Below are 21,324 nucleotides of genomic sequence, written 5' to 3' on the forward strand. Positions count from 1 at the left end.
GATACCGAATTGGGAAAGGAATTCTGTATTGATCGATTCATACTGTACAGAGATTCTTGGTGCAGTTCTGCAGACTTGTCGAAGCACCATACTCTCGCTCATGAATATCAAAACACCGAAAAGAGACAGCGACAATTCATTTTAGATCCTCTATTATGTAGGCATGATCATCAGTCTGCACACACAAGTTCAATCACTCGTCATCTTCTTCCTCTTCTTCTTCTTCCTCCTCCTCTTCCTCTTCACTCCCATCGTCATCCGAGTCTCCCTCGTCTTCGTCCTCATTTTCGTCTTCACTAGAAGCTACCCCATTGACCTTGTCATCATCTGACATATCCGACAAAACTGCCTCTTCCTCCTCCTCGTCCTCCTCACCCTTGGCCCGCCTCCTCTCGTCCTCCTTGCGACTCTGCTCAACCAGCTTCGCCCGTTCCTCGCGTTGTTTCCGCTGCGTCTTGACAAAGGCGCCGAGCGGTGTTGTTTCCCAGTCGACGTCCTTCAGGAAGTTATCCACTTCGGCCCGATCTTTTGGAGCAAAGTTCACCTTGGACCGCCGTTCCTCAATCCACCGAGAATTCAACTCGATCTTCTGCACGAGGACGACAATCATCTGGTTGACTTTGGCGTTCTTATTTCCGCTGGTCCTCGAGCTGACTCCCTTGAGCCATCGTTTCAGCATGACCACGACGGGGAGAGAGAGTTCAGGGAAGGCGATATTTTTGGTCCATAGCACGAAAAATTCGGAGAGGAGCTCCGCAACCTGCTCTCCCAGGCCCTCCTGATACACGCGCGTCCGCAGGTATGACTTGGGAGCGCGGATGGACGTGTTGAAGTCTAACGCCTTGAGCGTGCTGGACTTAGGAGGCTTCCGCATCTCGGGGGAGTTTAGCACCTCGAGGAGTATGGGGGCTAGAGGAATGTAGGTGCCTGTTGCCCGAGACAGCCGGAGCAGGGCGCGGGTGAGTTGGAAGCGAAGAGGGAAATACTGCGGTGCAGGAATGAGCCGCGTCGCTCCCAGGGTAACCTGGACCACCGGGTAGATGAGCGGCCGCAGGGCCGATTGCTTCCCGGCCTTGGCCTCCACCAAAGCGTCGCAGTGTTGCGACAAAACCCGTGACCAAAAGTCCAAGGAGTGCACATATTGCCAGTTGTAGATGGCTTTGTAGGATTCTTTCGTAGTGTGCGTGATGGTCTGGCGAAGGTGAATGGCAAGTTGCCGAATCAAAGTAAATCCGGTCGTGTAGGACACATTCTGGTCGATCCCCCAAAGCTCCACGGCCGAATTCTTCATGAGGTTGATGCCGGGGAGCGTATGGACGGTGGTGGTGCGCGAGCCCTTCACAATGCCCTCATACGTCGTCTTAAGGACAGCCTCGCGGATGCCAGCATCGCCGATTACCACCAAACGTCGCAGGACAAGGAATGCCGTGATACGAGTGGCCTCCGAGTTCGCAAAGTCTGACCAAATGTCGACCACGGTCCGGACAAGGACCTTCAACAACTTTCGGAATTGCAGGAGATAAGGCAGCATCAGCTCGATCGACGAAAGAGTCAACTTGAGCGTAGATGCATCGGACAGGTTTGTCAGGAGATGGTGAACCGATGTCGTATGAGACTTGATCAAAGGCGACAGAGTCTTGAATTTCTTCGAATCCATCGATACTCGAACCTTGCCGCTAGCCGTCTCTTTGACGGGGAGATGGTGGCCCAGGACTTTCGGCACGTGCTCCAGAGCTGTAACCAGCACCTGGTGGTAGACATTGGAGTCGGAAATGGAGTACTTGCTGGCCTGAGTGTCTGCGTCATTCAAGTACGCGGCGGCGCGGAAGGCCAACACAATTTGCCGCATCGCTCTGATTGAATGTTGCTCCTCCATTGACTTCTGCCATTTCTTGATCATTGCGATTGTGAGAGTCTCTGCTTCCCCTTCATCTTCATCCTTGGACTGCTTTTTCTTCTTCTTCGCCGGTCCGTCCTCTTCACCTTCGCTAAGTTCGTCCACTTCCGCCAAGTCGCCGTGGTCGCCGAATTCAAGCAATTCCGCATCGTTTTCCTGGAGATACTTGTAGAACTCGGGATCTTTCTCCTTCAAAGCCTCTAGTTGTCCCTTGTGTTCGTCAAAATCGCCCACGCTGCTGGCATCCGAGTCTTCGCTATCGCTGCCGCTACCGCTGCGGGAACCTCCGCGCTCTGATTCCGAAACCTCATCCTCGGATTCTTCGCTGCGCTTTCGCTTTCCCGTCTTCGGAGGAACTTCTTTCTTCTGTACCTTCTTTCCCTTCGCGCTCGGTTGTTCTGGGAGTTCGAACCCGCCGGCAAAGAAGTCGTCGACGCTCATTTCAGCAAAGGCCTTTTCTCTCGCCTCCTCTTTAGGGTCGGCCTTCTCTGCCGCCTCTTTTTCCCGTCGCTCGGCATTTTTAGCCTTCTTCTTCTCGATCAATTGCTGTCGCTGTTTGATTTTGGCGATTTTCTTGCGCTTCTCCAGCACATCATGGAGATGCTTCTTTTCGAATTTCTTGGTCGACTTCTTCACTTTCCCAGCCATTGTAGCGGCGGGTTATCCTGCAGCACTTCCAGCTGCAGGTTTCTAAAAGAACAATGAAGAAAATCTGGTTTATTGCGTACAGATTCCAAGTTTCAAGAATTTCTGCGCGCATCCAAATTTACTCTTGAAAAAAACCGTGAAGGTGCACGGACCACCCGACTTGAGCTTAGTAAGGTTGGCCATTTGGCCAACCTCCCCGCCCAATCACATGAATCAATCGATTCCACTGCTCCAACGGAAGCATCGATGAACATGTATCCCCAACGGCCATTATCCTATGCGCCTACGCCGTACAGTTATACGCCAAATCCCTCCCTGTCAGCGTCGATAAATCTCGATGAGGTCATTAGTGACTGCCAAGCGCTGTTAATGGTTCTCCGCTGACCGATGAGCAGGAAGTGAAGCTCGCATCGAGCCCCGCGGAGCGGGACCTCTATGAGACGCTGGCCGAGATATACAGCATCATAGTCACTCTCGATGGGCTAGAGAAGGCGTACATCCGAGATGCGGTTTCAGAAGCGGAGTACACCGAGACCTGCTCTCGGCTGTTGAAACAATACAAATCGACGCTGAATGATGAAACCGTTGCGCAGGAGTTTGTTGATCTTGAAACGTTCAAACGAACATGGGGGGTGTGTTGCTAATTGGCGGTATCGCCATTTCTTCTTGCTAACCTCGTTGCAGTTAGAATGCCCTCGAGCTACCGAGCGATTAAGAGTCGGGCTCCCGGCAACTGTTGAGCAAGCATCGCACGGCACTCACACTCCCAGCAATGCCCCCGGGGGCGCAGGTGCAGCTCCATCAACCGGAGCACGTGGTGCCTTGATCCTGGCAGCAACAGAGAATTTCATCACTTTCCTGGATGCCCTGAAGCTGAACATGGTATCAAAGGATGCGCTGCATCCGTTGCTGTCCGAAGTCATTCAATCAGTCAACAAGGTGACTGAGCGGGACTTTGAGAACCGCAGCAAAATTATCCAGTGGCTTATTATTCTGAATCAGATGCGAGCAACGGAGGAGTTAAGTGAGGAGCAGGCTCGAGAACTGGCATTCGATATCGAACAGGCATATCAGGGTTTCAAAGCAACGTTGGACTGAGATATTGCATGACGTATCACGACAGCTTATGGCATTTTCTTATACCCAGTTCGAGTGGACGTTATGCCTCCGAACTCATACCTGGAATGCCTTTTGCTTGAGGCACTTTTCGCACGCTTCATAGAATGTCTGGTTCGAGAATTACGCAAATACCTTCCTATTAAAGTTAGATTTAGATTCCTTAACGTGACAAGTTTACAGACCAGCCAATCATGTTTGATTTTAGGTTCTGAGTAAGCAGAGCTTGACCGATTGTGGAATAGCTCACTTCGAGCCGATCCATCCAGCGATTTGGCCTTGTGAATGGCTGACCTTGGCGACTGCATCGTAGCCAACTTGCGGTAAGCACTCCGTTCTTCCACGACCAAGGTGTCAGTCCGCACCGGTTATTCTGGGATATCTGACCGCACTGTCAACATCGGTCAGCCATGGCGAACTGCGTTGATGCAGTCGATTCCGACTCTTCAGAGGCAGCACTTGCGTGAGTTGATCTAAGACAGAAGGGAGACTCGAATCACGCACATACACGCTCATGGGAAGCCTGTTTGATCTGTTCCTAAAGGTAGAGGACGAAAATGGATGCAGAGTATCCCCCGTTACCAGCAGCACCTCAGTCTTCTGGTGTTCCTACCGATCTAAAGTCGCCACAAAAAGATTTGCCAAAATCCGTTCGAGGGCACTCAAAGGAACTGAGTGTCGCCGCAAATGGATCCAAAATCATTTACAGGATTCTGGCGCGCGATGGGGATGTGGTGCTCGAGTACGTTGATTCGGCTCCAGCCGATTCGATGACAACGTATCGTTGGCAAGTCCCCAGTGGCAACCTCGTGCGTAACAGCCCGTTTTTCGCTGCTATGCTTGATCCCACAAAGTTTGCTGAGGGGGCGCGATTTGGCGGAAGAAAGCGTCGAGCGACTCCATCCGACGCAGATATCACCGATGAGCCAAATGGCGGCCCAAGCGAACAGTCGTTGATGGACGATCTCCCAATCTTTAGCCTCAATATCTGCACTTTCAGCGGAAAGAATAGAATAGATGCTTTGGAGTTGTTTCTCAAGATACTTTGCTTTGGGTCCTTGGCGGACGATGACCGGCAGTCCCGGCTTGTGGTGGAAGTCAGGGAACAGCCCGTGTCTGTAATTGCCATGTTGCTTGATATCTCAGACACGTTCAGTTCTACGCAGATTGTCATTGACACGCTCAAACGAGCGAAATATGTACCGACTGTAAAGGGCAAGACTTCCCTTACAGTATTTTCTCCACCATTGTTAAAATTGGGTGAAGAACGCATCCGGCAGATCATCTATATAGCCATGTGCCTGGATGAGAATACCATTTTCCGTGTCCTTACGCACACCCTGGTCCTCCTAGGCTCTGCGGCTTGGGTAGATGGAGCCGGAGTCCGAGATATAACTAGCCGGCGATGGTCATATCTCCCAAATGGAATTGAAGGTTAGAGTCTGACCTCCCGTTCCTCAGCTACACGAGGCACCGTCTGCTAACTCTGGGAAGAGGAATTGTACCGCAGACGTCAGTTTATTCTGAATACAATAACGGATATCCAAGCTCACTTTCTGCGCGCATACGGAGCATTGGAGGAGGAGGAAAGGAAGGATGAATATCCTCCGCATGGGCATGCCGCGGGTTCATCAAGACAACGCCCAATACAATGCCGTCTGGGCTACAGCAATTCACGAGCCTGCGACTCCTTTCACCTCGGGGAGATGATCAGGTTTTTTTCTCTACGCAGCAAGACAATCTTTCTTGGATCGACACTCATAGATCCAGACTTTGACGTTGACGGAGATTGTCACAGCATCCGCAACATCAACATCAATGAAGAGGAGGACGACGAAGAACCAGTACAATCAACACCAAACAGAGGAGCAACAACAGACATTCTTTCCATTATAGCCTCTCTCCGTCAAATCCCCGATTACCAACTCGACCCAAGTCACACCGGCTGCGGGATCAGACGGCAACTCCTCCCCGTTCTAGACTGCGTGGACCGCTTTGTCAGCCATGTTCGTGGTGTGGTTGGGTTGAGCGACCCGTCGGCATGGAAAAGGCCGCCCATGGGGACGACGACGACGTCGACGACCAACGCGCATGGTATTCCCAGGTTCAAACAAAATCCAAACTCCTGGTCAAACCGTGGGCTGATCAGAGCCGAGATCGTCGAGATACATGGGTCCAACATTATGAATATATATGTGCGACAGACTTCATCATCATCGTCGTCGTCAATAACAGATCAACACCCACGACTGGTTGAATCTAATGGTAATCAGCGTCCACTGGCTGAGAAGAAGCGAGGGGCAATGGGGAAAGTCACGCCGCTGCTGTCGCCATCGTCGTCATCATCATCAACATCATTATCATCATCATCATCGACGACGACATTGGTCAAGGTGGCTAGACCGCTTCCCATTGAAAGAGAAGCGTGGTTTTTGTTTACGGCTAAGAAGAGGATCTGGGGTGCTTAGATATCTATACTGGAATAGGCGATTGATCTGATTTGAATGTACCTGATGCATCGAGAGGCACAGATGTTTGTCGACGTCAAACATTTAGCATGATTTGTTCGTGCCATAGGTGTATATAGACTCAATGCAATACGTCAAGGTCTTTTAATTCTGACGTCTATTTTTATCCTGGCAACTCTAGGTCGAATCGCTAGCTACGGTTCTCTCTCATTTTTGTCAATTGCCCAGTTGGTAGCTTCATCAATGGCCGGAATAGAGTATTACTCAACTCTAGTTAATGGTCCGGAAGATCTCGCTCTTCTTTACTAAATTTGTGTAGATTGACTAACTCGAGTATGCACGCAGAGCCCTAATTAGGGTTTGCGAACCTTGTGGTTGAGGCGAGTCTACCCGTGGTCAGGTGCTAGGAGAGTTAGGGCTAATTTACTAAATTGCTTATTGTCACGTACGTAACCGAGGATAGATGATTAAGAATATCAACCGAAAGTATGATTGCTATCTATTCGTCTTTCTCTAGTCTATGAATCTAACAGCTAGCTATCGTATCAACATCATCTGCGGCATAATACATGTCTTGTCCGTCTGTGCATCAAGAAAAAGTGCAATGGAAATAGAGAAGAGGAACCCGAAATATAAACGCAAAATATCCACTTTTCTTGACATGTGCTTCGTACACGAATCCAGAACGTAATGGATTCGATCAGCATGCGGCTCAGTATTCATGTTCTTCATACATGCCTCCAAGGTCGAGATCAGGATCATTATTGGTGGCTGTTGGCAAAGGGAAGAACGATCCCGTCAGCTGACCTGCCACGGGATCGTAAGGGAATGATTCGTCAAGAGGGCTAGACCTCCCACGCAAGCTGGACGTAGGTTGGTTCTCATCGAGCAGATCCATCGGGTCCAGGTCCATGAAAGGAATCGTCGGGTTTGCAATCGATTGCTCGAGAAAAGATGTGTGCAGCGAGGATATAAAATCGACAGAAGGAGGATCCAGAGAGGGTTCCTCACCGGGGAGATCGCTAATGTCGATTCCGACCTGAGGCGCCAACCGACGCAGAAACTCGTCACACAGGTGCCAGGCTCTCTGGGCGGAGGAATCGAACTTGGACAGCTCGTAAAGCCACTGGATCGCTTTTTTGACCGTCCGCGAGACCTCCGCCCCCTTCTCGGGCACATGCTCGGCTCGGAACGAGAGTTCGAGCAGCAGGACCGAGGTAGCCTGCATCAGGTAATGGAGCACGCACCACCAGGGAGACAGTCGATAGAGGGCGATAGGATCCACGCTGTCCGGCAGGAGATTGAGAAGCTGTGTGGCGGCCTCCACGCACTCGGCGGCCGTCTTGCTGCAGAACTCGTAGATGTCATCACTCTGGCAGTTGCGTTCCAGCCGACAGAGGCATGGGCGGGTGATCGCAACTCGAGTGCTGTAGAATAGCATCGCAAGACCAAGCTTCTGCGCAGATGGAAAGCCAGCAGATTGCGTGTGGGTGCTGAAGTCGTAGGCTTCAGGAATGTTCGCAAGCCAGGCGTCCGTATCGGATAAGAGACCTCGGATAGTGAACTCAAGACTTGGCCATGGTGCATGGACGATTTCGGCACTGTAAAGCTTCATGATGGCTCTCTTGGATATCGAGGACAACGCCGCCAGTTGAGAAAAGTACAGCGACATGCTCGTGGGAACATTCTTCAACCAATTGGAACTCGCACCAGGCTCGGCATTAGGGTTTCCGGTTTCAGTCGCGGAGTCGTCACATTGGGCTGGACTAGGCATGTGTGATGAAGAGGGAGAGGTCCAATCGTGCAGCCACAGGCTCTTGCGAGAGGTGTCACTCAACATTTCAGATGCATCTTTCCTATTGAAATCGCTCTCGTCAAACGGTATTGGCACCGGCGTCGAGCATGCGTTATCCACGATACACGATGGCCGGCCAGTCATGATGCTCAGGAGATGTTCCAGCGTGTACAATGCCCACCATACACGATACCGTATCTCCTTTGAGGTGTCGGTAATCGAATCGCCGACATTCCTCAAATGAAGTCCGAGCGCGACTGCATCACGGACAGCATTACCGAAAACCTTCCATGCTCTGCCATGTGGCCTTCAGGTCAGTATTATTCATTTTTGCCATGATAGAGGACATCCGGCTTCGAAAAATACCTGTTGATCTGCCCCGTGGCCAAGAGGTAGAATCCAGTAAGCCCTTCGATCTGAAGTTGCTGCAGATCTGGGTGGTCCATCAATGGATCCTTCATCTTCATACTGAGCACTCTCGCTCTCGCGAAGAAAGTTACATGGTCATCAGAAGATGACTCCCAGTTGGCGCGGACCAAATGGGAGTACACTGCAGCGATAGCGAAGATTAGATTCAGAATTGCCAGCCACTTGTTTCCTGGCTTGACCGTAGGCTTGCTGAAGAATAGCTGATATTGGGAATTGAATGTCGACATCCCAACGATAGGAAACGTTGCGTGGACAGACATGAAATACGCCTTGAATAGTCTATCAGCAACGTCGCGCGAGGGAATTTCATGTGGCTGGACATGATCCGGCAATTGCATGTCTGGACTGTCAGCATAGTAATTCAGAGACGCTATTGTCGAGTCAACGTCTTTGCCGGGCGTGAGCGGTGGAGACGATTGCCCAACGGCTGTCGGCTCTGTGTTCTTGCCATCGACTTCTTTGTGAAGTTTCTGGAGCCAGGATATCTCAGAACTGCTGCCTACGAATCCGGTTGCACGAGCGGTCTCATCTCGGTTGAAGTCTTCTTCGACACAATCGGCCTCATCAACAGATCTAGCCGACGGAGAGGCTGAGGATCTTCGCTGGGCACAGTCCCCAGAAAGCAGTTGACGGCCCCTACTAAACATCGATGTATCAGATTGGCCACCGAGACCACAATCTGCATCCTGCATTTCAATCAGCGATATGTCCTAGCTTCGGCCTCACGGCTCCTACCGATGTCATGACAATGCACATAAGTTGTTCGTCGGAGATGCCGAAACGCAGACTCATCTTGCGAATGATTTCTTCGTATGTTTGCACTTTGGCAGACAACGTTGCAAGCTGGCTGCATTGATGTCAGCGTTCATTATGTCTGTTGCGCCCTCTAGGCCATACCGCTTGGACTTTTCTCTTTTCCCATCCGTATAGCAGCAGATTATGCCAGCTTCTCGGCAGTTTCTGCAGCCAGACTTGTCCCCTGTACATTTTGTCTTTCGCTGTCGGCACGATTCGCAGGCTCGCCGGACATGGCGTCGGTGAAATCGTCCAAGAGAACTGAGACCACCTTCCGATCCCTCTGGTAATCTTGGGATTGCCATTTTCCTTCCATTGTTTAGCTCCGGTTCCGCTGGGTTCGGATTGTGCTCATCCTAAAGTCGGTAATCGTGATGAGCCTCTGGGACAAACATTGACAGAAGAGAGCAACCTACAGTGGCCGAAAATGGACTGCATGTCGTCGGTTCCTGGTGAAGCGAATAAAAAGGTGGTTGCATTGGCCATTTTTGAAAGTTCATGGCATCCATTGTCTGATGTCTGCTTTCATCAACTGGTCTTGTTAGTCCAATGCGTATCGATGTTTTCTTGTATCGTCTGCCCCAACAAGAAAGCTATTTATCCTCCCGATCAAAGGAACGATCCGCTCAGGGTCGCGCACATGTACGGTACTCGAGACAACTCTACTTACTTAGAGGTAATTGAAATTCCTAAGTGCCGTTATCTTGTGTGCCTACCCTGGCAGGACGAATCTGAATCAACATTTGGTCTCATATTCTCTTCACACAAAGTTGACAGATTCCGTCGCGAGACAAAATGGGAAGTTATATCTGCGTCATGTCTGACTAAAACAAAGTCTATGCACCAGGTCTACATTGTTCCTCCCGCTTTTAGAGGAACACCCTAAAGTTCTTCACAGTCGCTCGGAAACTAATTGCGAGTGGAGACTGTAAACGGTTCAGAAAAGCTTATGAACCTATGCTAGCCCCAGAGTACAAGATTTTAAGGCATCCGGTCGAAGCTTCGAAGCTAAGGGCTAGACCGTTTGACACCTATCCATGATCCTCAACCGGAGAGAAAGTCCGGAGTGTGGGCATTAGCGGCAAACAACGTGGCAACAGTTATGCCAGACACGACCATGCTGGTTCATTCGCAATATGAGATTTGCGACGCGCAGCTTCGTCAACGCCATGGTAGAGAACTTCGAAGCCCTGCTGGTAATTGACGCAGCATTCCTCCATATGCGTTTGCTTCAGTGAATGCTTACTTACCCCTGGCGGGTAATTGAACCGTTCTCCATCGGACCAAGGCCTTGGATTTCCAGGAACTCAGATCGGTGTGCAACATTTTACGTAGTCAGAGAACGTCAAGCCATGGTAAACAATTGGGTGCCCCGCTTGTTGGTTGTCACTTATCATAGGTAAACTATATTGATACAGAGGAGTCAGAAAAAGACCTGTATCTTCTTTTCGTGGCCGAACACTCGACTTTGCCATATATTGGACCTAGCGAGCATTTTCTCGGTAGCACCCTGTCCAAGCCATGGAAAGAAGTATGTCAACGTAACTCAGGAAAGAGTGTCTCAAAACAATTTACTTCTGGACGCATCATGTTGACGTAGTGTTTCGTTTGATTCATTCTGGCTGAAATTCAATTGAAAACTCGATCGAGATGAGTGCTAAACTTCGTGGGAAGTTTGCTCATTTTAGGGCTGGATGCCGGGTCCCGCAAAAACTGTTGGGTAACTTTGGTTCCGGCAAACACCTACGAGTAAGTTAATGAGAGGAAAACCAGAACAGGGGTCTTTTCTCAAAAGCGACTGGTTTAAGTCATGTGATTTATGTTAAGCATTGATGATGGCTCCGAACCCCAGTTCGACAGGTGGCTCAGCAGTCGATCAGATCGCTTAAGGGTGTAATGTTGAGGAGCTCTTGGCTGTCCCCTCGATTGTCTGGCCATTCCACTCCAAGGCTGACGAAATTCTTTTGAAGCGATTTGGAAGATACAGGACTCTCCGTACGCTATGGGTTTGTTCACGTGGACTTCAGTCCGACACCGCAAGTTTTCGTACTTAGCTTGATGTTCGCAGTTGGCTACAAGTAGAGAAGAATACCTATCATCCTCCGACTCGGAGTGAGAGCACACTGTAGTAGCCCATCTAAGGTAACTGATAATTCTGTGGAAAAACATGGAACCTCGTGACCATTGGCTGTCTTCTGGGACGAGGAGTTCGTACTATTTGGTACCATAGGCCAGGTGCATGGTGCCAACTGGTGAGCCACCTACGATTTGGTACATCAACAGATAGATCGACCCGATTAGTCTCAGATTAGACTGGCCGCGACTGCTTGACCAACATCCAGAATATGGGCAGTCCTCTTAGGGAATACGGCTCGCGACAGTTTTGAAGCGTACTGGTTGGCTAGCAGCAAAAGCATACAGTCTGGTATGCCTACTTAATCAATATCCTGCGCCAGTGCGCCTCCAATGCAACGGAACTCCGCCCTCACCATGGTCATCCGGAACTTTCTGCGTGATTTTACGAGAAAACACATGAATTGTGCTCGTCTTCTTGACTGTCTTGCTTTGGCGGTTTAAAATTTTGATATTGGGGAATCCAAAATTCGCGCAGTTGAGGCTGCCTGGCGCAACATCCCTGTAGCTTCCTCTGGTTCAACGGTCGGAACTCGGCCAGGTGGGTAACTTTAGGGTAACGGAATGTCTGGATATATAGTAAAGTTTCTGACCCGTCAAATATGTATCATGAGTGGCACTGTAATTCTCGTTGTCTCTGTAACTACGAGAGAGAACTTTTTTCGTTAAACGCACCGGTGGGCTGGCAATATTTTGAGGAGAAATTGAGGCTCAGTTATGTCAAATTTATCTGAGAAATTACCAGTCTGCCTATTCAAGGATCACGAAGTTGCCTATCTTATACGAGAGTTACGAGCATTGCGCGCTCAGCCACCTGCAGGCAACTGAACTAGGCTACTGAGCGATAAAGGTACCTATCCAAGTACAGCTGGTAGGCCGTGGAAGAGGTGTGCGACTCACCGCCATCTGCACAAAGTTGACAATATATCGGAGCGGACACGCAAAGGGGGAACGTCAGGAATCGTGAGAAAGCATGGGAACGAGGGAAAGATACTGTCATATTCTAAGTAGCGCTGTTTCCTCTGAACTTGGGATTGCGAACTCATCACGTAAATTGATTCTGATGTGAACGTTAAGTTCAATATGACATTAACTCTATCAAGAATCCACAATCACCGCGAGACCTATCGAGAACATGAATCGATTCTATGAAAACCCGCCGCCCTACGCTCGGAATCAGATGCCGACATCGGAATAACTAGACGTACACAAAATTGTTTCGGCACAGTGGACATGTGCTCTGGTTACTACTCTTGAACCAGCGGAACAAGCAAACCGAGTGGAAGGTATTCTTGCAGGTCGCACAGGCCTTGTTCGGTGTCTGCATGTCCGTTGAAATCACCGAGTAACAGATAGCGCACTCGCTCTGCCCCTTGAGGGCGCCCTGCACGTTTCGTCGGAACGCAAGAAGGCCGTCGACGAGATTGTGGGAGAACATAATGACTCCTTGGATAACAAGGAGCCAGCTCTGCCATTTCTTCTCGTCTACAAGGACGCGGCTGCGCCCTGCGACAACTGCGGGCTGCAGCGGGTACGCTCGCGGCAGATTGACGGCTATCGCCACAGGCGGTGACTCATCATCGACCACAATCGAAGCAATGAGTTCTGCGGTGTTCCATGACACCTTCACCGTAAGTGGGCGCTCTTCGTCCTTGTCTTGGGTCTGAATCCAGTCGACAACGCCTTGCAATGCCTCTTCGATGATCGATGGCGATATCTGAATTTGTCAGCTCGGCCAAGACTCGAATGATTTCCAGGCGTCTCTGGCTGCCTTACATATTTCTCCGTCCATGCCTCAACTGGGCCCTTGATTTTCTTTTTGCTATCAAGCCACCAACTCTTGGTGAGGGCTGGAAGGTGCTTGAGAGACAAGAAATACAGGTGCACAAGTAGCCATTGTACCTCCTTTTCTGGGGACTCGGACTCGTCGAGTTCGAATGTTTTGATTTGGAGTTTGGACACATCGATGAGCTTGCCACCTTTCTGAAGGAAGTCGAACGTGAACTCCAAAAGAGGATTCAGAGCCCCATGCTCCTTGATATCCGTTGCATAATTTTCTTGCACTGGCACTGACTGCCTGTTGGTTAGTATTGTATTCTCACTCCCAAAATCAAATTTCTTACAGAATTCGTGAAATGATCAAACACAATCTTCCAGCTCAGCAGATAAGATCGCAGGCCGACCCAGACGCTGGCATCTTCTGCTGCCGCAGAAAGAGCATCTGCGTGAGGCGGTTCTAGCAACAAAGATAATAGCTCGTCCGGAAGATGCACAGTGGTTTTTGACAAAGCCACCTCGAACGACACCTCCTGTTGGGCTTTCGGTATGTACCGGTGAAGAACCTCAAAAGCCGCTCGCTGGATGGCTGAACACCGCACAGCGAGAAGCGAGAAAAGACTTTCAACGTTGGGAATGCTCTCAACAGAAATGGTGTTCAAGTGGCGTCGTAGAATATCCACTGTCATATCCCGTGGCTGATAATGCTCACTTGCTGCATCTGCAGTTTGTCAGACAAGGATGAATGGATATCTACAGAGTAAAATTCCAAACTTACCGATACGGCTGAGCAACGAAACAAGAGATTCGAACAGGGTCCCCTTAGAGTCTTTCCACGCATCCTCAAGATCGTCGTTTCCGTCCCCATTGGCCATGGAATTTAACAATCCGAACAGTCTGAGCGACGCGTGTAACACAGGTAACTCGGCATCGCCAGCCTTCATCTCCTTCCACGTTTTGTCCAACAGATCAAGGCTTTCAGCCCAGTGGGAACCATATATCTCGCCCAATGACGGCAGAGCAATTGCAAGGATTTTGAAACCTTCAGCCAATGCAGAAAGAGGTCCGCTTCCCGATTGAAGGGATTCAAGAATGCGCTTTACAAGAAAAACAACCCGCTGGGTTGGAATCGATCCTATCACGCTACGATCTCCTTGGACAAGTATATTGAGCATTGTCATGTTTGTCAAGCCTGTATTCATTAGTAAACGTACTCACTGTAATTAGAGGCATAGCTTACCATGGACAGGATCCTTCTCTAAATCAATTCCCGTAATCTCGGCAACAAGCTCATTGCATAGCCTCGTTCCTGCTGCATTGGAGAGAATAGCAGGCCCCCACACAGCCAAGGTGGCAGCCGCACGCATAACATTCATCTTGCGAATCTCTCGCGTGAGCCCAACGAGTGTATCGGTATCAGGAGAAGATTCAGTCTGGGACATAATCTTCGCGTATGTCTCTCCAACTCGGTAACTCTCCGGCGTGCCTGTTGTCAAGGACTTGATTGTCCTGTCCCAAAAAGCCAAGAACTCTTCTGATAGAGCCCCGTTCATTTCTGACACTCCCTTAGAGTTAATCCAACTGTTGATGATGGACCGGCCTCGGTTGACAATCCCCAGGTACTCGTCTCGGTCCTCTGGAAGTTCCAGCCCAGTTATGTTGATAGAGCCCTCGATGCTTAAGTCGTCGTCGATCAATTGAATGGCCAGCGGGAAGTAATAGAAAATGCCTTCCCGGTGATCTTGGCCAATCGAAAGAAGAAGGCTCGGTGATGATGAAGAAAGTATTTCTGTGGTAAAGGCTGTCAAACGAAGAGCCGCCGACGCATTATTGGAATCTCGTGCCACATTTTCCAAATTCTTGGAAACGGACTCGGGGAGATGATGCTGAATCAAGCTCACGGTGCCACCTAAAGGACTCGTAATGACAGTGGATGGTCGAGGGGGCAAAGCTAAGAAAACTTCCAAGGCCGCTGTCCAAGTCTCGCGACTCGGCAGGATACTACTTCCGAGCTTGGGGATATCATCCTCTTTGCAGTTCTGAATCAGTTCCTTGGCGATGCCAACCAATGATTCGACGCTGTTCAAGGTCAGCAGGGCTCAACCCGATTTCTGGACGGCTACTTACGATAACGACTCTGGTCCGACCTTGAGAAGATGGTGCTTTACTACCTCTAGATCTGACGTGGCACTCACGTCCTTTGGGACCAGCTCCTTGAGGCGCCGCTCGAGGGATTCGGCTTCATGAGCAATTTCGTCCGCAGCTGACTCCGAGAGATGAATGAGTTTTCCGATCAGTCTCGGGCCATGAACGCCACTCTTCAGGTGTTTGGACGCCTTTGGGCTCTTATCAAGGAGCAATGAAAGTCCATGCAAAGCATCCGCGACAGAATCAGACGACAACGCGTCAACGATTGCTGTCACAATGTTGTCGAGAACCTCATCTGGTAGACCTGGGTTCTGTGAGACCGCCAAAACAGCAGACCATTCAGACTCGTCTCCATCAAGTGCTTTGCGTAAACGCTTCATCACAACGGAGATAAAATCTGAAGTGTCTGAAATGTCTTCCATATTGACAGTTGCCAAGAGTTTCAGCACTGCTGGAGACAGAAAAGTCGACTCTGTCGCGGTCATCTTTTTTAGAGACTCTTTGAGTATTGTGTCAAAGCCCTTCCAGCCGCGGCAGAGAAGGATGATAGACACGATATGTTCACTGGATGGGCTCAGCAGGAGCGCAGGAACTAGCTCTCTGAGGGTAGCCAGCAATCCTTCCGCATTTTTAACAACTTCAGGAACATTGCGAATGGCTTGTTCAAGCATTGCTGCCGCAGCATATGGTTTGCCATTCCGAGAATGCAGGACTTGCAATGAACCCTCCAATAACGGCACATTGGTAGTCTGAAACATCTTGAGAATTTCTTGCTGATGCTGTCCTTCCCCCATTCTCGATAAAACCGTTTTTTGAAGGGTGAAGAAACGAGTTGCCTGTCCTGAAACTTCATCTTGGGAAGACCTAAAGTCTTTTGATTGTTCTGGACGTGATAATTTAACTGCCTCGAGTAAGGCCTCCGTAATATGTATCCAAAACTCGTTTAGGGTTTCTTGGTGCCCATGTTCAATTATCCTGACAAAGGCACTCGCGCAAATGTCTTTGCCCGTTTGAGAAGGAAGGGTATAGCGAGAAGGCTCCGGGGGCTTAAGCACATACTGCTCGAAGATTGGCAGGATATTGCTGCGGATGAGTTCTCGCTTTTCCTCGATTTTCAAGACAGCAGATAACCACAGCCCTAACTCAACAAAAGAGATCCAGCCAGCCGTGAGATTCTGACGTGGTTCATCCCTTGAGCCAAGCCCTTCCGAGAAATCATTCATCAAAGTCATTGCCTGGGCATAGCTCAAATCCTTCTCGCCTTCATCTTTTCCTCCGTATTTGGCAAGAATTTCTCGTGGGAGTAACTTCAAGATCTCCACAAGGTTTGACCAAAATGATTCGGTCGCCCCTTGCGAGCCCTTTTTGATGTACTGTTGAAGCCTTTTGACAACAGATGTCTTTCCAGTGTAGTCTGTTGTCCAGAATTGCGGCCGAGTCTGCGTGATTAGTAGCAGTGTTTCTGAAAGTTCTCCTGCCGACATCAGTTGAGGTGTCGATATGGCCTTGCCGATTATGACCGAGCTGATCACCTGCCAATCGACGTCCAAACCTCCTCGGACTACCGAATGCAAAAGGCTGTACACCGCCCTACGTGCGAATGGATCTTCATGGTGTGCAAATCCCCACAAGTTTCGGCTGTTCAACAAGGTTTCTATCAGCCCCTGGTGCTTTTCCAGTTGCTCCGATGAGGAGAAGCCTAATCACAAATAAGTCAACTGATTAATGCAGCTATGGGAACCAACATACTCAAGATGCGGTTGAGGAGCAGGATAGCCGTGGCAGATACTCTTGCAAACTTTGCCTCGGCGTCATCTGGCTTCACTATTCTCTCGTCGCTGAGAGTTTTAACGGTTTGATGGAGTATCACATCTTCCGCAAACTCCAGAACAGGGCCAAGAAAAACTCTCCATAGATTATTCCGCTTCTCCTCTGTCGGAAAAACATCAGAGATCGACTCAGCCGCAGTGCGTGACACAACTCTATCATTATCGTAAAGTCCTGCCAGCCAGGCGCCAATGACGTTTGGTAAATGGCGAGCAATTCGCTTGCCGGCCAGGGCGGCCAAATGGCCCTGGATTATATGTGCAAGTTGCCGAATTCTGCGAGCATTCTCAATGGAAGCGCGAGGATACACCTTCGCCTGTGATTATCTTAGCGCATGCTTTTTATTCACGACTTGGAAATGCTCTTACCCAAGCCTCCAGCACACCTTCTTCAACCTCAGCGCCTTGTTCTCTTATTCGGCCTAAATGATCCTTAATATCCTCCAAGGCTTTTGTTTTCGTCGTGTCATCTTTTTTGGAGAGATTCTTAAAGGGCACCACCAGAAGCGGTTCCGATATCTGGGATAGATCCGGAGGCTCTGCAATATATGATAGCGATGATGGTGCAAAACTCTGAGAAGAAGCCGTAGAAAATCCTCCAAACGCGCCGAAGCCACCGGCAGCTGCACGACTGCTCGACGCTTTAGGCTTGAATTTCTTGCTCATAGCTCCGCGGCGGGGTACGTGTACCGAGATGATCAGTGTCCAACAATCGTCAAACAGCTCTCTTACGCAAAACCGAGAATGATAGGACTTCCCGTAAAGACTGAGTGGCTAAACCCATCAACACCGCAGATACCGTCCCAGATCCACGTGCGTGCTGCTTATTGCGAGCTCTTTCGACTTCCATGGTACCTGCTTTGGGAAATATTGATCGCTGAGTAATAGTAAATCACGTGACATGGCGTTTCATTCGACGCAGACGGAGCTTTTCTTGACGCGTCGAATGGAAGAAAACGGCGGGTAATAAACCGGACGAGACGACGGAGATCAGCGCCTTCGTCGAACTTGCTGATGCCCGGGCACAGCTGTTCCCAAGTGGCTTCGACGACCGATCACCTGGGTGAATCTGACTGGCGACAGGAGAGTGGACTGGGGTTGCTTGTCGCCCCGGTCACTCCAATACCAGCACCATGAAGTTCGACGTGGAGTAAGTGAAATCCTGTGTTTGCGACTTGCCGCATTGGTTTGGAGTCTCATGGTTTGAATAGTGGTCTTCCGGTACTCTTCCCCTACGAAAGAGTCTACCCGGAGCAGGTCCAGGTTAGTGGTATTGGATGAGCGCTGGACAACTACGATTGATGGATGGCAGTATATGTTCGATGTGAAAAAGACGCTCGATGTCGGCGGCCACTGCGTTCTTGAAATGCCTTCGGGCACAGGCAAGACCATCACTCTCTTGTCCCTCATTATCGCGTATCAACAGTACCATGGCGACTCTCGCAAACTGATTTATTGCTCTCGAACCATGAGTGAAATTGGTAAATGCGGCCAACGTGTACTTGAATGGCGGACCGCTTACACAAACGCATAGATAAGGCTCTTCATGAGCTGAAGATGTTGATGAAATATCGCGCATCGCAACTAGGGTATACAGAGGAATTTCGAGGATTAGGGCTTACCAGTCGAAAAAACTTGTGCTTGCACCCCTCCGTCAAACGCGAGAAGAGTGGTCAAGTCGTCGACGCCAGATGTCGTAGTCTGACTGCATCATTCGTAAAAGAAAAGAAAGAGCGGGGAGAGGATGTTGAGCTTTGTGTATACCATGAGGTTCGCGACCTTGCATGGCCATCATGGCCTGACGCTGATATACGATCTCTCAGAATCTTGAACTCCTCGAGCCTCATAACTTAATCCCACCAGGGGTGTATACATTCGACGGCTTGATGCGGTACTGCAAGGAGAAGGTGACATGTCCATACTTTACAGTGCGGCGAATGGTAAGTCAGGTGGGTTCTCCTTGTTGAAGTTGCACTAATATCGGTCAGTTGCCATTCTGCAATGTCATCATTTACTCTTATCATTACCTACTGGATCCGAAAATCGCAGAACGAGTATCCAAGGAGCTCTCTAGGGATTGCATTGTCGTCTTTGATGAGGTCTGTTGCCGGATTCAATTCCATGGAGCCATCTCTAACACTGTCGTAGGCTCATAACATTGATAATGTGGCAATCGAGTCTCTCAGGTAAGTCACTTACTTACGGAGTTCTGGGGACAATCTAACAGCCCCATAGTATCGACTTGACAGAAGACTCACTCCGGAGAGCTTCACGAGGAGCAAAGGACCTCGAACGTAAAATTGAGGAGGTGAAAGCCACCGATGCGGAGAAACTTCAGGGAGAGTATGCCAAATTGATTGAGGGCCTTCGCGAGACCGAAGCCGCAAGAGAAGAGGATGCCATCATGGCAAACCCTGTATTGCCCAACGATCTTTTAAGTGAAGCAGTGCCAGGGAATATCCGCCGTGCAGAGCACTTTGTTGCATTCCTACAACGGTTCATCCAATACCTGATGACAAGAATGAAGGTGACGCACACAATATCTGAGACACCACAGTCATTCCTGGCTCATCTCAAGGAACTCACATTTATCGAACGCAAACCTCTACAGTTCTGTGCGGAGCGTTTGACTTCGCTCGTTCGGACGCTGGAGCTGATAAACATCGAAGATTACCAATCACTCCAAGAAGTCGCCATGTTTGCGACACTATGTGCCACTTATGGTAAAGGCTTTCTCTTGATCCTTGAACCTTTTGAATCAGAGACAGCCACTGTGCCCAATCCTATCCTACATTTTACCTGTTTGGACGCGGCAATCGCAATCAAGCCGGTCTTTGACAGATTCAGCTCGGTAATTGTCACTTCGGGAACTCTTTCGCCTCTTGACATGCTACCCAAAATTCTCAATTTTACCCCAGTTTTGCAGGAGTCGTATACTATGTCATTGGCTCGCCGGTCGTTTTTGCCTTTGGTTGTGACTCGGGGATCTGATCAGGCGCAAATTTCATCGTCATTCCAAATCCGAAATGATCCGGGCGTCGTCCGAAATTATGGGAATCTGTTGCTCGAATTTGCCCGCATCACACCCGATGGTCTGGTGGTATTCTTCCCCAGTTATCTGTACATGGAGAGCATCGTGGCGATGTGGCAGGCAATGGGTATCCTGGACCAAATCTGGCCGTACAAACTGATTTTAGTGGAGACGCCAGATGCACAGGAAACGTCACTGGCGTTGGAGACATATCGAACAGCGTGCTGTAACGGTCGCGGAGCCATTCTACTGGCCGTGGCGCGTGGCAAGATTTCGTACGTCTCTCAGGTGCGCTCTCTCAGTTCGATTACAGAAACCTAACCAAGCGTTTCTGCAGGGAAGGAATCGACTTTGACCACCAGTATGGCCGAGCAGTCATCTGTATCGGTGTGCCCTTCCAGTACACCGAGTCCCGAATTCTGAAAGCGCGACTCGAATTTCTGCGCGAGAACTACGGCATCCGTGAAAATGACTTCCTGTCTTTCGACGCGATGCGTCACGCTGCACAGTGCCTCGGCCGCGTCATCCGCGGCAAGGATGACTACGGTATCATGGTCATGGCGGATCGTCGATTCCAGCGAAAACGAAACCAGCTCCCCAAATGGATCGCCCAAGCCATGCTGGAGAGCGAGACCAATCTCAGCACGGATATGGCTGTCGCCAACGCAAAGAGCTTTCTGCGCACCATGGCCCAGCCGTTCAAACCCAAGGATCAGGAGGGCATCTCGACCTGGAGTTTGCGCGACGTCGAAGCGTATATCGCCAAGATGAAGAGCGAGCGGGAGGATCAGGCTATGCAGGATGTCTCTGCGGCGCCGACGTCAACGAATGGGGCTGGGGCTAGGCCCGGAGTTTCCGGTGATGCCGGAGCGAATGAGTTTGACGATGACATGGTGGATGAAGATTTGATGATGCTAGATGCGCCATAAGGCTTGCGTGAGAACCGCAAGTCTCGCAGCACAATGGGCTAGCCATTTTTCTTGCATTTGGACGATATTAGGCGGTTATACTACCACAGCTCTTCTGTGTATTATAGCAAGGGAGACATATCTGGGAAGGCATAACAAACCGAATACATGTTGAGATTCTGTTCATGAACATACTATATATTGGTTTCTATTCATTCATACACTTTTTTGCCCCTAGTAGATACAGCCCCAATCAACGCCGGCGCAATTGACTGGAAGATCATGACAGTAACGCATGTATCTCATATGCACACATCAAAACCACAAAAGCTATGCGTGAAAATGACGAAGAAG

General features: G+C 49.8%; 6 protein-coding genes across 6 annotated transcripts; 3 read left to right on the top strand and 3 right to left on the bottom strand.

Annotated features, from left to right (window-relative positions):
* Positions 1–193: 193 nt before the first annotated feature.
* On the bottom strand, positions 194–2,545 carry VTN49DRAFT_2729 (uncharacterized protein; the record flags this gene model as incomplete). The annotated part of the gene is made up of 1 exon (XM_069410486.1): positions 194–2,545. The coding sequence occupies one exon, from the start codon at positions 2,543–2,545 to the stop codon at positions 194–196; it is 2,352 nt and encodes a 783-aa protein (XP_069269287.1).
* A 252-nt stretch (positions 2,546–2,797) lies between these two features.
* VTN49DRAFT_2730 (uncharacterized protein) lies at positions 2,798–3,643 on the top strand (the record flags this gene model as incomplete). Its single annotated transcript, XM_069410488.1, has 3 exons — positions 2,798–2,887; positions 2,941–3,177; positions 3,230–3,643. 3 exons carry the CDS (start codon positions 2,798–2,800, stop codon positions 3,641–3,643), a joined length of 741 nt encoding a protein of 246 aa, XP_069269288.1.
* A 575-nt stretch (positions 3,644–4,218) lies between these two features.
* Positions 4,219–6,129, top strand: VTN49DRAFT_2731 (uncharacterized protein; the record flags this gene model as incomplete). The annotated part of the gene is made up of 2 exons (XM_069410489.1): positions 4,219–5,095; positions 5,156–6,129. The coding sequence occupies 2 exons, from the start codon at positions 4,219–4,221 to the stop codon at positions 6,127–6,129; spliced, it is 1,851 nt and encodes a 616-aa protein (XP_069269289.1).
* Positions 6,130–6,841: 712 nt separating this feature from the next.
* VTN49DRAFT_2732 (uncharacterized protein) lies at positions 6,842–9,464 on the bottom strand (the record flags this gene model as incomplete). The annotated part of the gene is made up of 4 exons (XM_069410490.1): positions 6,842–8,231; positions 8,291–9,039; positions 9,089–9,196; positions 9,297–9,464. The coding sequence occupies 4 exons, from the start codon at positions 9,462–9,464 to the stop codon at positions 6,842–6,844; spliced, it is 2,415 nt and encodes an 804-aa protein (XP_069269290.1).
* A 3,015-nt stretch (positions 9,465–12,479) lies between these two features.
* On the bottom strand, positions 12,480–17,697 carry VTN49DRAFT_2733 (uncharacterized protein; the record flags this gene model as incomplete). Its single annotated transcript, XM_069410491.1, has 8 exons — positions 12,480–12,998; positions 13,058–13,354; positions 13,405–13,778; positions 13,836–14,249; positions 14,298–15,136; positions 15,185–16,904; positions 16,955–17,348; positions 17,401–17,697. The coding sequence occupies 8 exons, from the start codon at positions 17,695–17,697 to the stop codon at positions 12,480–12,482; spliced, it is 4,854 nt and encodes a 1,617-aa protein (XP_069269291.1).
* A 467-nt stretch (positions 17,698–18,164) lies between these two features.
* On the top strand, positions 18,165–20,991 carry VTN49DRAFT_2734 (uncharacterized protein; the record flags this gene model as incomplete). Its single annotated transcript, XM_069410492.1, has 9 exons — positions 18,165–18,181; positions 18,243–18,294; positions 18,344–18,512; positions 18,566–18,801; positions 18,855–18,971; positions 19,020–19,130; positions 19,180–19,217; positions 19,267–20,337; positions 20,400–20,991. 9 exons carry the CDS (start codon positions 18,165–18,167, stop codon positions 20,989–20,991), a joined length of 2,403 nt encoding a protein of 800 aa, XP_069269292.1.
* Positions 20,992–21,324: the final 333 nt, after the last annotated feature.

The sequence above is a fragment of the Thermomyces lanuginosus genome (genome assembly GCF_041956635.1).
Source record: "Thermomyces lanuginosus strain ATCC 200065 unplaced genomic scaffold VTN49scaffold_27, whole genome shotgun sequence".
Classification (NCBI taxonomy): domain Eukaryota; kingdom Fungi; phylum Ascomycota; class Eurotiomycetes; order Eurotiales; family Trichocomaceae; genus Thermomyces; species Thermomyces lanuginosus.